Source organism: Thunnus maccoyii, chromosome 24, assembly GCF_910596095.1.
Source record: "Thunnus maccoyii chromosome 24, fThuMac1.1, whole genome shotgun sequence".
Classification (NCBI taxonomy): Eukaryota; Metazoa; Chordata; class Actinopteri; order Scombriformes; family Scombridae; genus Thunnus; species Thunnus maccoyii.
In genome coordinates, this window is record NC_056556.1 from 17,095,788 (window position 1) to 17,112,696 (window position 16,909).

Below are 16,909 nucleotides of genomic sequence, written 5' to 3' on the forward strand. Positions count from 1 at the left end.
GTGCACGTACTAGAGCACGTGTGCATGCATGCTCATGCCCCCACGTCAGTCAAAGCCGCCCTCAGGCTTTCTAAGCCATCAATTATTGATAAAGCTGGTGTCTCGCAGCAGCACCAGTGTGTTGACTGATGTAACGGATGCAGGAGAGAGTGTTTCTCTACCACTGTGGACCTCTATACATAGTTTCTGCAGTGCATAGAGCAGTGGTATGTGAGAGCAGAGGCGAGCGTTGGGTGTATGTGCTTATGTTTGTCTCCAGAGCAGCTGATGCAGAGTTTCATTAATCACAAGTACATGACAGCTGAAACTGCAGCCACCTCAGCTAACTGCTACCTGCAGCTGTAACCGAATTCATGTGAGCAGCTCTCCAGAGTTCTCCGCATGTTTACATATTTTCTTTCTCTCGCCCTTCCCACATATCCTCTGCCTCTCTCTTCCTGTGCTGCTTTCCAGTCTGTTGACCATGCTTCATGGTTGTTTGGCTTAATTGATGCTTTTTTCTTTTCCTTCATGCGCTTCACAGTATGCTCAATCTTCTGCAAACACACATACTTTTCAGTACCCAAGACATTTAAATGTTAGTGTGTACGTTGGTCTGTGCGATCTGGAATTATTGACCCACTCTTTAGGAAAGAAAACAAAAAAATACATCATATGTCCACTTGGCAGTTCATCAAAAACCTTCCAGTGACATACAAGAAGTGTTTTTTCCACTTGTTTGGAATGTAGTGCCCTACTTGGGTTTTTACCTGAACAGCAGCAGTAATTACCAAAGCTGTTCTTTTTAATTAAGCTAAGTTTGCTGCCTTGAGTGGGAAAATGTTACAAACAGCTTTCAATACAACTATTTTAATACTAATTATGACCTCAGAGATTGCATTTCTTTGCACAAAACATAATAGGTAAATAAAATGTAAAATGGCAAAATTCTATCAGGTTAAAAACACAAGGAAAGAAGTGTACAGTAACAACAGCTATGCAGGCAGAGTCAAATAGTCAAGAGGCTCATGTGGCTCTGTGTTGAGTTTTCTTGTAAACAAACAGAAGTTCTGTTTACATGCAGTTTTTCCTCACTCAAACACACTGTGTATCTTTGAGGTCTAACAAACATGTTAAATGCATTTCCTTCCTCATAAAACATTTGCAAAGCTGCTAGATTGAAGGACCTCTGTAAGACATTCTAAACCGGGCATTTGATATTCTTGCAAAATACAGCTGAAGTTGATGATTCTCTCTAGTTGTGAGTTTTTTCACAAAGGCTACGTTGCATAACTTTTTAATAATAATGTCATATAAACATAATGTGGTGCTGAAATTCAGCACGTACCTTATTTTTGCAGTGATGTTTTTTTGCTATTTTTTGTGAAATCATCAAGTGGCTCTCTTCAGAAGCACTTCATCTGTATAAATAATTTTACCAAAATTATAGACAGACTTGAATCTATTCGAGGCTGTGTTGCAGTTGTGTTGTACTAGATTGCATCAGATTGTACAGGTGTACCTAATGAACTAGTCACTCAGTGTAGGGATATCAGTTTTGGTAAACGGCCTTCCTCTGACTCCTGTTCACAAATCAAAGCCCACTGCATGGTTTTCCTACATAAAGGTCACAGTTTGATTTGTACTTTTGTTTTTGATGTGTCCTCCTTGTAGACCATCACACGCTGCGCTATGAAGAGACAGTAATTATCGCCCTGGCAACAGTCTCCGTGCTGGCCGTGGTTGCTGTAGCAGCCTTCTTTGGTTACCGCATGATGCACGGTGAGTTACCATGGTGCCATGTTGTGAGAAAGAGCAGAGAACACTCATTATTCAAGGATGTTTAATATTTTTGATAGTTTTTTTTTCATGAATGGAATCAGAACTGATCTTTTTTTTTCAAATGTTAGACAATGCATCCATGTGTCGTGCAATTTTCTGAACTCTCTGCGTGTGTGTGTGTGCGCTGACAGGAAATGGTAAACAAGGCCTGCACAACCTGAACATGATGGAGGCGGCTGGCTCTGAGAGCTCTCTGGACCTAGACAATCTGAAACTACTGGAGGTCAGTGCCCACATCAGCTTTTTTACATCCCTCTGCCCATCTCTGTGACTAGACCGGCTCCAACTTGAAACATTTTTAGTTTCATACTAAACAGTCTTTTCATCCATTCAGTCAGTTTGTTTTCTGGCCCAGAATTGAGCCAGAGTGTTCAGTGTAGCTGTGTAGCATGCCAGCACACTATGTAACACTACTCTCACTAACCAAATAAGCCAAGAAAGAACCAATACAATTTTACAAATCAGGATTCAGTTACATTATTCATACACTTCCACACTGGCATATTGTCTCAGTTCTAGTGGTGATGTATAAACGCTCATGTGAAAATAGCATTAAGAGATCAAAAATGTAAATCCCCCCCTCAACAGCGTGGATCGCTTCATCCTTTTGTACCTCAGATGCTACAGATTTCTACCAGCCTGTTTTTAAGACGACGAAAGCTTGTATCATTGGTTCAGACATGTATTGTTCTGGCTGGCTTCAGCATCTCTACAGCAGGAAGTGTAAGTGTGAGGGAGGGAGGGAGGGAGGGAAACAAGAGTTAGAAAGAGAGAGGAGAAACCAAAGGCACACAGGCAAAAAAAATACACCCAAAAATACATCAAGGTTTACTGTTACATTTGTCGTTTCAATGTGACTTTTATCATCCGATCACGGCAGGACGCATTAAGTGACAGGTCCAGGTGCACAAAAATAGGATTTTGCTTACACCGATACAGGATCCTGAAAACCTGATATGGAAGAGGGAGAGCTTATATTGTGATGGGAAGTCAATGGAGTCAGCCACAATGATAATACAAGCCGGATGAAGGGATTAAAAGACACACAGGAGAAATCAATGCAGCCACTAATTTAAAGAAATAAAGCATTTTTGAAGTACAGTTTAACTTTTTTTAAAAGTTGATTATTACAGTTGTGTCATATACAAGCTCATCATTTCTGTAATATGAAGACCTTCTCAAATTTCCAAGAGAGGTTGGAAAATATAATAATGCCCTGTGTTGTCTTTCCAGCTTTGTTGTCTTAACAAACAGCCTCCATTCATATTTTGTAAAGATTATGCTGGTATTTTTTTGCATATTTCTTTCTTAACAATCAACCAGAAGCAGCAGTTTTATCAAACAGATTCTTTCTTTCAGCTGTCGTACCACACAACAATAACATTACTGACAAAATCTGAACTAGCACTACGCTGTCTTGTCTGTCTCAAGCACTTTTCAAGTCTCTGCAAGTTGGTTATCACACTGAAAAGAGTTGAAACCAGCGCTGGTGACTGACTGGAAGGCAAAGTGAAAAAAAAACAGAGAAATCAAAAAAAGTGACGGTATGCTTTAAAAAATGACTCGTAGTAGTATTAACTATACGTGATTTCTAGTAAATTGGCTAAAAACACAGAAAGCAGTGGTGTGATGTCTTGTATTTGAAATGTTAGCTGTCTCAGAAAATGACACTTCTGTGGTGCTTCTTGACAAGACAGAAAGACAAGCCAGCCAATCAGTAACGAACATAACGATCCAGCTTCAAAGACGCAGCGATGTTCTTTCCCCTCTTTTGACATTTATTTAGTGCATTTCAGACTCGAGCTAGGAAGGATATCTTTTCAGGCAGGAGTTGAATTCACCGTTGTCCTTGTGCCTTATCAAATGCAGGCACACGTTCTTTCACATCAAACTCATTGGGGGGGGGGGGGGGGGACTATGCAGGGCGGGAAGCCAGAGAGCCGTACTCTCAGACAAAACAAAGTCCACTGCTTTCACTGTATATTTTATAGCTAGAGATAAATGTTTTTAGCAGACGTGGAGGTGGAAATCACACAGAAATAAATGCACTCCTGCATTTCTTACTCCCATGCAGATGACTTTTAAAACCAAATGTTTGGACGTTAATGGCATGGTGTGCTCTGGCTAATTCAGAACACTAATTGAATGATTTGGAACTGACTTTGGGCCATTTTTACTGTTTAACCCTGCTGTTAGCCTGTAATTTAGTTTATTTCCTGTCTCCCTTCTTCCTGCCTGGCTATCTTTATTTGTGTTTGTACCTCTCTTAGCCTTCCTTAATGTGTTTCTGCTTTTCTCCTTATATTTGGCACACAGTCTATCTGTATCTTCGCTTGTTCAGTGACATTTCAGAGTAGCACAAACAAAATTATCATTCCCTTCATTTTTTTTGGCTGGACCCCAACAACGGAGTCAGCCCAAACAAACCCGAATGTCTGTCTGTCACTGACTGACAGAAGCTGAAATGATACTTTCCGCGTCAGTGAGGGTCTTCATCAGGTAAATTTCATCGTCAGAGAGTGTACGCGTAGGCTCTGTGCAGACATCTGATACCTGCAATTTGTTGTGTCTGCGCGGACCTGTCCACGCAGTCACAACACTGTCTTCCTGTAGACAGCCATCTACTGCGCATGTGTGGAACATATCCTCCAAGCGGATCCCAGAAGGTAGTATAAACAGAACTACCCGTCCGTGATGTCCGCAGCTGTCCGTATACACGTCCACTCGGGAGTATAAATGAAGCCTTAGTGATGAAGGCACACCATTGGTCAGCCGAAGGCAGCTGAAGCAAAGTCATTTCGCACCAATTCAGAAGGAGTACAAAGAGTGCAGTATTATTTGTTTCACTGAGACGTGGCTACATAAACAGATACCTGACTCAAAGGTGACTATCCCTTGATTCCACACAGTTTGTGCAGATAGAGACACCACCACAAAAAAAACGATGTCCATGTCGGATGGTGACCAGGCTACAGACGTACATGGAGATGTTGTGTGTATCGCACACCGATGTAGTTCAAATGTACTTAGTAGGCATATTTTTATACAGTGCATTATGATATACACCACCAACACACCGCTGGTAGATGTTCCTTCCATGCACTGGCCTTAACGTCGCAACCAATCTCTCATCTGCACTCCCAATCAGTGTCATTCAAAACTCCACACGGCCTAGCGGCAAGGGAAGGGTAGACTGCTCCTTCTCCTTCCTCCGATCCTTAAATTGGCACTATCCACCCACCATACCTGAGATGATCGGCCGGTCAACATCTGTCGTCACTCCGGGGAGAACATGATCCGATGAACTGATCTGTGCAGCTCTTTGGTTGTTTACTGCTGGCTCCAACATCTCTGTAGCATTTTGATATATGATATAATTCCCTTTGGAGGATAAATGTTGGTCTCAAAGATGAAATCTAATAATTGTAGCTGCCACGTTAGTTTGAATGTAAAGTGAAGCTTCATGTTTTTACTGGACAGAACAACAGTGCTGCCTCCGGGGCTCTATATGTACACGTGTCACCACATTTACATAAATATAAATGTATTCAAATCAACAGATCGGTCTATATGAAATTTTGTTTTATTTGATTAAGCTACGTAACAGTTTGGATTTTTATTATAGCTACATTACAGACTGAATTAACTGCATCTCTCTGTCAATGAGGTTATTTTTTGTGAGAAAAAAAGTGTTAATGGAGCTTTGAGTTGAGATTATTTTGTCACAGTACAGTCAGGTAGTTGTTTTGAAGCTGAGCTGCTGCTGTCAGCAAGTACGCTGCTGTTCTAGTTGCAGAATGATCATACGGCACCCTCCCAACCTCGGAAGTTTGTAGTCCGGAGTTCAACTTGCCAAGTCCCAACTTGGCGTTCTTGGTATTGAGAAAGACCTCATGTCTAATTGGCATCAGTCAAAGCCTGGCGCACTTTCGGGGGGCTTGGTCACCACGTGTGACCACTTCCTGTATCTATCATTTCAAATTAAAAGCCCTCTAGCGTTTCATACACGGTCCAGCTTTGACGTTGTGTTGTTTTCATGTTTCTTATTAAACAAGCGAGTGTTAAAGGTCCACAATTACAAAGAAGTCTATTAATAGATTTTTTCCCTTCCCCACCACCACTTCTATTCAGCTGATCGGGCGTGGCCGATACGGTGCTGTGTACTGTGGCTCTTTGGACGAGCGGCCCGTTGCTGTGAAGGTGTTCACCGCAGCCAACCGCCAGAACTTCAGCAACGAATGCTCCATCTACCGGCTTCCACTGCTGGAGCATGACAACATCGCCCGCTTTGTGGCTGCTGATGAGCGGACAGGCCCAGAGGGACGCACAGAATACCTGCTGGTCATGGACTACTACCCACACGTGAGTACTAGAGGCAGTAGGAAGTCTTGTATGTATGTATGTGTGTGTGTGTATAAAATACACAGACCTGCAAACCTGTCTATGATTGGAATGGAAAAATATGACAGCTGTGTAATTAAGTCAGAATCAAGATGGGGGTTTTTTCAAGCTGGTTACGTTGCTGAGGAGTTGGAGGTGCGCAGCCTGTGCTCTTCATCTAACAGCTCACTGTGGCTGCTCCTTCTTGTTCCATCACTCTCTGAAATATTCAAAACACGTCATGCTGTCAAAATGCAAAAACTGATCACGTCTTTTTGCTTTGCTTTTATGCATTTTAGAACGATCAGACAGTGGCTATTGCTGAAAAATGCCAGAAATTGTATCAAAAATGGGTTGATACAGACCAAAAGGCAAAGAAAATAATTAGGGCTGCAACTATCTATAATTTTTTTTTGACCCGTTTAGTTTGGAAAATATGTGACATTTTCAAATTACTTTTTTTGTTTTGACCAACAGTCCGAAACCCAAACATTAAATGATATAAAACAGCAAAAAGCAGCAAATCATCACATTTTAGAGGCTGAAACAAGAAAATGTTCTGCATATCTTATTACTCTCTAATTAAAAAGATTAGTTGATTATGAAAATTGATGGAGAAAAATGCTGAAATTTTCAGTTTTAAAAATAATACAGTTAAACAGAGTTAGTACTCAGTCTGTCTGTTCAACAGAGAGGAGGATTGCCCCCTGACTCCTCAACAGGGGCTCCATTTAAGAACTATAATCCTTTTCATCCCACTTGAGTTTGCTGGCCTTAGTTCACAAAGGACTTGAGCGTGGATTCTGAGAGATGGACAGAGTAGAATCATTGTATATAAAAAGTAAAATCATTTCACCCATCTCAATTTTCCCTGCAGTTAAATTAATATGCAGCTGGTGCAGCGAAAGAAAGCATCAACACTGACTGCTGAAAGCTGCCTCTAGGATCTCTTCAATATTAATGTGAATGTACCTTAAATCTGAATATGTGTGCTGTACAAGCCTTCAGCCTCATAATTACAAATCATCTGACCCCCAGCCAGCCTATGAAAGGAGCCTGTTATGCATCCTACCCATCACTATAATGCATGTTGTCATGGAAACTCAGTGCACGCCAGGACAGGAGACTGGGACACATAATGCATTCAAGTAAATGATAATATAATTTATTTAAAACGAACAGATCTAATGTAATTTTCTTTAGTAGCGGATGCGCGAATTGGCTTGTGATTGATTTTTGAGAGAAAAGATTAAGTGTATGTGCGTGCGTGTGTATGTGCGTGTGTGTGTTTGTGTGTGTATGTGCGTGCGTGCGTGTGTGTGTGTTTGTGTGTCAGGGTCCGGCCAATAATGGATTATCAAGGCTGATGGAGATAATTGAGGAAGGAAATTAATAATATCAAATATAATTCCTGGCAAACATTTTTGTGGAGATGCTCTTCATAAGACTTCATCATCATCATCCTCATTGAATTCTACAACCAGTATTGCACCATATGCTTTTTTTTTTTTTCTGTGAAAACCTCACAACTCAAGGCAACTTGAAGGCCTTTATTCAGTGATGATGTAACTCATTTTATATTGTGAAACTAAAAGTCAGAGCACAAGGTCAGCTTTTCTTTTTTTTTTTGAACAGCAAAGTTATACATGCAAAGTTCATCTTGCTAAATTGTCTTGACCTTCTTAGGATTTTATCTATGGAGGCGGATGTCATGGAATTTTAATTCTCAAGTCTAAAACATTCAGCCTGGTTCTGGTGCGAGTGAGTGTGTGTGAGATGGAGTGGAGCACACCACTTACTGTTTGACTTGTGTTTTGAAGTGGCAAATGCCAAGTCAGCTATTTCTTTCCCTCCATCTGTGTCTCTTCTTATCTGTCAGTTCTTGAAAGTGAGGCTGATGATTGATTTTTTTTTTTTCTTCTGTACTCTCTCCACCTCTCCCCCTATCTCCCCTCTTTTCCTCCCCTGTCTAATCTTCCATTTTTATCTTGGACTATCCTCTGTCATCTCAATTTCTTTCCGTCACTCTCTGCTCCCTCTTTCCTTTCTTGCCTTCTCTTACTTTGCGTCCTTGCCTCCTGTCATCCCGCCATCTCCTCCCCAGGGCTCTCTGAGTCGCTACCTGAGCGGCCAGACCAACGATTGGGTGAACAGCTGCCGGCTCGCTCACTCTGTCACTCGTGGCCTGGCGTACCTGCACACTGAGCTCTTCAAAGGAGGTGAGCTAGAGGGCACAAGAACACACACACATACACACACTCACACACTCTCAGTTAATTACATAACTGCTCACAGTTTACTTAGGCTCAGCTGCTTCCAGCTGTTACAGAAACACAAACACATACAAAGAATTCTGGTGGAAAATGGAAAAGCTTCTTGTGTGTTTAGCCCAGTTAGTTTAGATTATCTAGCAGGCCGAAGTATTCCTGTCTCATTGACTAATGCTTGAGCCGTCTTACAACCTGCACGCTGCAGCTCCACGTGGGTCTGTTTGGCTTGGAGCACTTTGCATCCCTACATTTTGACAAACACACACGTACACACTGTGTGCACACCCAGCCAAGGGTATTTATAGACTGCTCTAGCTAGCCACAGAGAGAGAAATACAGAGAGGGACAAAGTAGGGGGAAGGCGGAGGCAAGATAGGGATTCAGATGACATGTGAATATCCCTGTGGCTCAATGAAATCATTCTCAGGAGGCAGAACTGACAACTGAACCGAGCTTTGCCTCTTTGTTTTTTTTTGTTTTTTTTCTTTTCCCCTCACGTCACCAACCCTCATCCTCAGCAGTTGCACTCAGCCCTCCTCCTCCGTCTTGATCAGCATAGATATGCATCAAACAGGCTTAGAAGTGAGGAGGGAAGAACGTCCACTGACAGTAGCTGCAAGTGTGGAGAGTGAAGACCGCAAAGTTATTCTGTTTGTGCAAGCATGTGACGAATACAGGCAGAGGGGTCTGGGCTTGTAGAAAGAGAGAATGAAGGGGGGTATCAGACCGGAGAAGAGAAAAGCAGTGCTACTGTTTGTCAGCTCAGTGTGTAGCTGCTAACAGCAGAATCTCTTGGGCTTTAGTACAGTCGTCATCCTCCCCACTCCCTCCCGCACATCAATAGCAGGCAGCACATAACTGTGGTGACTGCCACAACTTCCAGTACTTCCCTCTGCCTCAGTGCACCCTCTGCTGGGCAGCAAGATACTACAAGCAGAGGCTGCTCAGTGATATGGTCTTAATCCCATTGTTGTAGATTAGATTAGAGGGTTTAGCTGTCTGTTGACAGTGGAGCTTGCTCTGGTGAACAATGAGTAATGAGGGGAATGGAAAGCTATATGAATGGATTTTCTGGATGTTATCATTCATTAGCAAATACCACAAATACTAGCTGAGTATATTGTATCTGGGAGGCAAAGAATTTTGGGAGTGCTGGACCGGCTTATATTTTTCATGAAAGATAAATCATCCCAATGCTTTTTGTCTTGTGTCTTCTCCTGATCCTCTCCTCCTCCTTCCTCCAAGACTTGTACAAGCCGGCCGTCTCCCACAGGGACCTGAACAGCCGGAATATTCTTGTCAAGGCTGATGGTGCCTGTGTCATCATCGATTTCGGCCTGTCCATGAAGCTAACAGGAAACAGGCCAGCGCGTCACGGAGAGGAGGAAAATGCTGCTATAAGTGAGGTGAGAGTTAAGGAGGACGCACAATTGAGTCTATATATATATATATATGAGTTCAGTGAAATAGAAAATTATCAGAAGGATGCAGCAGGACTGGGCAATATCACCTGCAATAAATATCATGATTAACTGTAATTGCAACAATTAATGAAACAATATCTTTTTGAATACAGCTGTGCACAAGATGCTCTGTCCTCTGTGTGGAGCGCTGATTAATGCTGAGCAATAAATCAGAGATTATGACTCTGAGTAATATTTATTTAACATATTTGGTAGTCAACATTATACGTATCTGTTTACTGGAAAGTCAGAGTAAAATATGCTGTAATTTCTCTTGTGGAACTATCAAAAAAATTCATATTCACACTATTTTGACTTTTGTTTCATTCAATCTTCAGGATGTGTTGGGGTGTGGAGCCAGTTTATTATACACGCTATAATAAAGCTGTTTTTTATTACAGCAGGCAGGATTGTGGAAAAAAACATGTGCGCAGTTATAAACATGAACTGGGAGAGCTAGCAGACTAACAACAACACTCCACACATAAAATATACAGCAGCTTCTTATCAGTTTACTGTCATTACCCTCTAGTAATGTCTTTGCACTCACTGAAGCCAATCAGCATCCCTCCTTCTCTGCTGCAGTTATATTAACAAGTATAACTACACTGATAAACGTGCCAGGCTGATGTATGACAAGTAGATATTTCACTGTAAAATGTCCCACAAATTGGCTGGACATTGGAGGACATTGCAGCCACTGACCTCAGCCACAACATTATTATTATTTTTTTATTTTTAAAGTGACAGGCCTAACATGCACCGACTCTGCTGAGCTCAGCCACCCAGTCTCTCTGTATTTCCCAGCTGTATTTACATTTAGCTTTCTTTTCTATATCAAGACTTGAGACCAAAGTGTCCACATGAACGACGTGGCATCTTTTTCCCCCCGTACCAGCTGTTTCTCATCTTCATCCACCCCCCAGCTGCATTGCGCCAACATTTGAGGTGGTTTGTCAGTCCGAGTTAGACTGGACACATATGGTTATTTACATCGTTTAAACAGCTAAGTGGAACAGTGCTGAGTCCAATTACTGTGTTTGAAATGATCCCACAGGGAGGATTTTTTATCAGTCAGTGCACATTTGCCTCTGTACAAGCAATGATAGATTTTCACCACCAATCCAATCCTTAGTGTGAACATGGATATGTAGTCATCACATAGAACCTTGTGGAAAGCTCTTATCTGATGTTCTCACCAAGCAGGAAAAGATTAAGTAGCAGAGTAAAGCTCGCAGTGGAAATCCAGTGTCTAACCTTGGAACATCCTACTTTATCACACCGTTTTCTCACCTTGTCTTTTTTTTTTTTTCTCTTCTTCTTTGCTTCCTCTCTGTCTCACATCATGTTTCATCACCCTCCCCTCCTAAACCCTCCACATCTCCATGTGTTCCTCCTCCATCTGCCAGGTGGGTACGATCCGCTACATGGCTCCAGAGGTGCTGGAGGGGGCGGTGAACCTGAGGGACTGTGAGTCGGCGCTGAAGCAGGTGGATATGTACGCCCTGGGCCTGGTCTACTGGGAGACCTTCATGAGATGCACCGACCTTTTCCCTGGTGAGACAGATGAGCTGTGTCTCGAATATACAAATGGCTATATTGTCTGAATATTTATACAAGGATGAGCCCCGCCTACACCACATACAGCAGAATATCATTAAATACATCTTTATTGTGAAGAGAGCCCACTCATACCTTATATGAATATTTATGCTACATGAAAGACAACCTTCCTCTCCCTGCCCTTGCCTACCTGTAGGCGAGTCTGTGCCAGAGTACCAGATGGCCTTTCAGGCGGAGGCAGGGAACCACCCGACGTTTGAGGACATGCAGGTCCTAGTATCCAGGGAGAAGCAACGGCCTAAATTCCCCGAGGCCTGGAAAGAGAACAGTTTGGTACGTTTGTGTGTGTGTGAGAGCAGAGCCAGAATTCAAGTTCTAATACTGAGATAAACATCGTCAGCACATTGTGAAACATGACGCTACCACTGCAGATATTTTTATTTTATGAGGACTGCCATATATTGAGTTAGAAATAGTTTCTATGATCTGATTGGTTGTGAGCCTGTTGTCAACCAATGTAACTTATCAATAGTATATATAAGTTTCTAATTTTCTATTGTGTTCAGTGTTGATGTTGTTTATACTACCCAGCCCTAGTCTGGAATTTAGAAATCTACCATGTAGACAGGTCAGTGATGTGGTTGTTAAATATTAAGAGTTTGTCTGGCAGGCGGTTCGCTCTCTGAAAGAGACGATGGAGGACTGTTGGGACCAGGATGCGGAGGCCCGCCTCACAGCCCAGTGTGCTGAGGAACGACTTGCGGAGCTGCTCCTCATATGGGACCGCTCCAAGTCTGTCAGCCCTACACTCAACCCCATGTCCACCACACTGCACAATGAGAGGTAAACACACATCCACCTCTGTCATCATGGAACTTGATTCATGAAGCTCTTTAAAATGTCACATTTAACATTTTCCTCTGTCCTCCTCTCATTGTTTTCCACCAGAAATCGCATGACGCCAAAGTCTGGCCCATACACAGACCATCCCTCCAGCTACATTGAAGAGCATGAGGGTGTGGCCAAGAACACACAGGCCGACACCACTAGCTCTGTGAGTGGCCGAGCTGGGGCCGGGACTGGAGAGAGAAACAGGAATTCCATCAACCAGGAGCGCCAGCAGCAAGCCAACGCCCGTCTGCCCAGCCCAGAGGGCAGCAGCACCAGCGGAGGGGGCATGGGCCTGAGAGGCAGCCCTTCAGCCTCCACTACAACCACCACTATTATCTCTGAGTCTGAAGGACCTGCAGGGACCGCCACAGTCCCCGTCTGCCTCCACCTGACCCAGGAGGACCTGGAAACCACTAAGCTTGACCCTAAAGAGGTGGACAAGAACCTGAAAGAGAGCTCAGACGAGAACCTGATGGAGCACTCACAGAAGCAGTTCTGTTCGCCAGATCCACTGAGCCCAGGCAGCTCCAGCTTACTTTACCCCCTTATCAAGATGGCCAGTGAGGCCTCAGGCGCGTCAGACCCCGCTGCCAACATGCCCACCACCATCTTCCCCCTGCCCAAGCAGCAGAACCTGCCCAAGAGGCCGTCCAGCCTGCCTCTGCGCACCAAGCCCACCAAGAAGGAGTCGTCATCCTCTTCGCTCAGGTTCAAGTTCGGACGCTCTGGGAAGTCCAACCTGCGGCAGGTGGAGGGAGCAAAGATGAACATTGGTGCTGTAACGGGCACAAACACTGCTGTAGAGGCTCACCGGGGTACAGGCACAAACAACATACCTGCTCTACGAGACACGCATGTGAACGGTAGCGTTAACGGAGCCGTTAACGGTCATGCCAGCACTGGTATCTCGTCCATGGCGACAGGTGGTGCTACAGGTTTCGGAGGACCCAGCGTAACTCATAATGGGTCCGGAGGCCTGAGGTCTGACGACAGCCGCCTGAGCCTCGGCGTCATCACAGCCAGCCCAGACGAACACGAGCCACTTCTGAGCCGAGAGCGAGAGCAGCCCGATCCAAGAGACACATCTTCAAGCGTGGCTGCTCTCCGCTCAGCGCGTCCCAACACCAACAACAACAACAGCAACACCGGCCACGGCCAGGGGGACGGCGAGAGCGGAGGAGAGAGCGATGGAGGGGAGGAGGAGGGGAGCGGAGATGGAGGAAGCAGGGAAACCACAGGGCCCCAAGGAGAAAGCTCGGGGTCTGGGTCTGGTGCTGCAGACCCCCAGAGGGAAGCTCCAGTCACCATGAGAGGGGAGGCTCTGCTCAGGCAGCCCAGAGCTCGCAGGCCTGAGAGACCCAACTCCCTGGACCTGTCCTTCACAACACAGGACCTGGCCTCACTAGGTACACTTATACACCAACACCTCCCACACACCAGAGCTCCATTACTGGCATCTATCCATCTGAACTGCACCCTCACTCGTTCATTTGATTTATTCAGGAAACCTACAGCTAAGATGTGTTTTTGGACAACAGAGGAATAAGATATATTAGGCTTAAATACACACGTGTTTGTAGATCCTTTCATTGTTTGTTTGCATTTTTTCATGGATTTTATGAAGAATATAGAATATCACTAGATTGATTCTTCCAATTGTTTCAGTTTAGTGTAGACTTAAAGGGGCACTACACCACTTTTACACATTAAGGTTAGGTTACTCATCATGAAGAGAACTACTCAATCTGTGAAAACAGCTGTATGATGTCTAAAGAAATCATATTGGTTGCATTACGGGGCATGTCGGATCCAGTGTTTTTGGAGCTTGACTAGAGACTAAAAGTCAGGATATTTTGGGCTCTGTTGCTATAGTTTTGACCATTTTTTTTTTAATCTGTCTCTCTTGAGTTCCCCTGCAATGCTGAATTGCCAGAGTGCACCTGTAGGTAATTGTAATGATAGAGAGACCTTTTCAAGGACACATACTCTTACACAGTCACCTACAGGAGACATGCCAGTATTGAATATGCTTCATGCACACTGGTGTAAGAATCTTCCACAGATAGTGATCATTGTTCCTTCCTTTTTTTCCAGGAGGGGGCTTGGTACAGCCAGACGGAGCTTTGGGGACAGGAGACAAGATCAAGAAGCGCGTCAAAACGCCTTATTCTCTGAAGAAGTGGCGACCCACCACATGGGTCATCACAGACACCAGAGGACCCGAGGTCAACAACAACGGGTCCACCCACGGTCAAGGTCACAGTCAGAACCGGCCCAAGTCCAGTTCAGCTATCTACCTGCGAGGGGGAAGCTTGGCCAGCGAGCCCAGCGACACGCACGTGTGAACTCAGACCCTCTGACAAGACTGAAAAAAAAACCAGAGAGCGTTTGTTTTTTTGTCTGTTCTGCTCTCTGCTCTGAATCAACGTCAGCAAGAGGAAGCTATGGAGTGTCTTGTGAACAAACAGTCGAGTCTGATCATGTACAGTAATTAGGTCTGTCTCGCTGCTCCCTGTGTGTCTTTCTGATGATGGCATTGCTTTAAATGGAATCCAGCTATGCAGCATTTTCATCCGCTTTCAGTTCCTGCGTTTTACTAATCTCTCTTTTGTCGGTTTGTTTCATGTATCATCCTCATGAGCATAGTGATGTTTTGAATGGATTTCTTTCTTTCTATGTGCACTTTGAACCGATAAAATCAGTGTTTAGAAGTCCTGTCTGTTGCGACCACGACAAGAAGTGGTCTCTAAACTTAAAAAAGGCGATGAAAAACAATCAACACTTTGAGCGCTCTTCATCTCGTACTTTGCTGTATCAAGCAACGCTTGCGAGTTAGGCTCTGTAAAGAATCGACGGTCTTAAAAGACGGAACACACTACGTTTTTTTTTTAATTTCCTTGATTTGTATGCAATACCAATTTTCTTTTTTTTTTTTTTTTGGACTATGTACCCATTTTTTGTATCATAATAATTTTAATTGTGCAATAGGATGTAGCTTTTAGATGCTTTGATGTTTTTATCGCTTCCATTATTTTGGTCATTGTTTTATCCCTGCATTATTTTGATATGTTAATCTCTGTTGCACTTATGAATAGTCACAATCGTTTGTAAACAATCCACCATACACTATCACCCCCTGACTCGAGGAGAAAATAGATGACAATCCTCTCTTTCCTTCTTCTCTGGACTATCCTTAAGGGGGCTCAAACACTAACAATCAGTCCCAGCTGACTGGAAAAGTGGGTTTTTCATGGAAGTTCTCTGCTTGCACAATTACACCAGAAATGACTCAAACTCTGGGGTCTTTTAACACTACAATCACCAGAATCAAATCTATGGAGGGATCTGTTACAGTGGCCGACTCAATCGATGTACCACTATCACCTGACCTCACTGTGGACTGTTTTGACTGTGTTTAGCTGTCTGTATGTGACTGAAAGACGAGAAACACTAAAGCCCAGATTCTGCTCTTGGAACTCTGCTGGAAATCAGAAACTACTCTGAAAAAAAAAAAAAAAACAAACCCTTCTGAAGCACGCTGGATATTATTTCCGCTTCTTGTTGTCTCATCCTTTGATGTTGGAATGAGTGGGTCAGTGTGTGTGAGTGTGCACGTATTGTGTTTCTTTACGTCAGCAAGCATTAGAATTGCTGGGGCCTAGCGCTGTACAGGCGTGCTGAAATGTCATTGTACTCATTCTGTATTTTCAGCGCTGCTTCAGGGCATATGAAAAGATCTCATTTATGTTTTTGTAATCTGTAATTTGTATGAAAAAAAAACATATGTATGTGTATTGCATTGATATTTGCATCATTTTTATGGAATTCTGTTTTGCATTCAATGGACATGGCCTTTGATTCCATTGCTATGCGTCTGCTCGGTACAGTTTCTGTAAACATTTTCAAGTCAATATGGAAGAAAAAATCTCAATAAATGTATGAAATAATTGTTGGTTATATTTGTTAAGGACATGACTCATTTGGGTTTCAGGCCTCATGTTCTGAAAGTATTGTAATGCAGAAAATATCAGCAGTCATTTTATATTCCAATACAATTTGAAAATTGTTTTCTGTAACAATGTTTTAAAAGAACACAGACATTTTGGGAAATATGTGTATTCTACTTGTACTTTCTTGCAGTGAGTTAAATATTAAGATTTATACCACTCACATCTGTAGCATAAATATTGGAAATGCGGGAAAAAATCTAGCATGGTTCTGTCCAAAGGTAACAAACCTAATTACCAGCACCTCTTAAGCTCACTAATAACATGTTATATATTTCATTTGTTTCATCTGTACAAAAAATAAAGTGTAAAAATGACAATTTCTTGGTCGGGAGCAATGATTTTCCAAGAGTGTTGACACCTAGCAGAGACTTGGCAAGAAAGCAAATGAGTGTATTTCCCAAAATGCAGAACTGTTCCTTTAAGAACTCTCACTAATAGCTGTGCATTTCCCATTTTTAATCCTCATGTGTGTATTTTAATTAAACAAGTCTATTCATACTTGGTAGGGCAT

At 43.1% G+C, this 16,909-nt stretch overlaps 1 protein-coding gene across 1 annotated transcript in view; it reads left to right on the forward strand.

The window, feature by feature from the left end:
* LOC121892265 (bone morphogenetic protein receptor type-2-like) overlaps positions 1 to 16,723 on the forward strand; it is a 35,603-nt gene extending 18,880 nt beyond the window's left edge. The window contains exons 4-13 of the mRNA XM_042405203.1: positions 1,654 to 1,761; positions 1,953 to 2,044; positions 5,953 to 6,183; positions 8,306 to 8,420; positions 9,717 to 9,877; positions 11,344 to 11,491; positions 11,694 to 11,830; positions 12,168 to 12,340; positions 12,446 to 13,794; positions 14,483 to 16,723. Of these exons, the coding sequence (XP_042261137.1) occupies positions 1,654 to 1,761; positions 1,953 to 2,044; positions 5,953 to 6,183; positions 8,306 to 8,420; positions 9,717 to 9,877; positions 11,344 to 11,491; positions 11,694 to 11,830; positions 12,168 to 12,340; positions 12,446 to 13,794; positions 14,483 to 14,733 (2,765 nt within the window). The 3' untranslated portion in view covers positions 14,734 to 16,723. The remainder of the gene's footprint in view (positions 1 to 1,653; positions 1,762 to 1,952; positions 2,045 to 5,952; positions 6,184 to 8,305; positions 8,421 to 9,716; positions 9,878 to 11,343; positions 11,492 to 11,693; positions 11,831 to 12,167; positions 12,341 to 12,445; positions 13,795 to 14,482) is intronic.
* Positions 16,724 to 16,909: the final 186 nt, after the last annotated feature.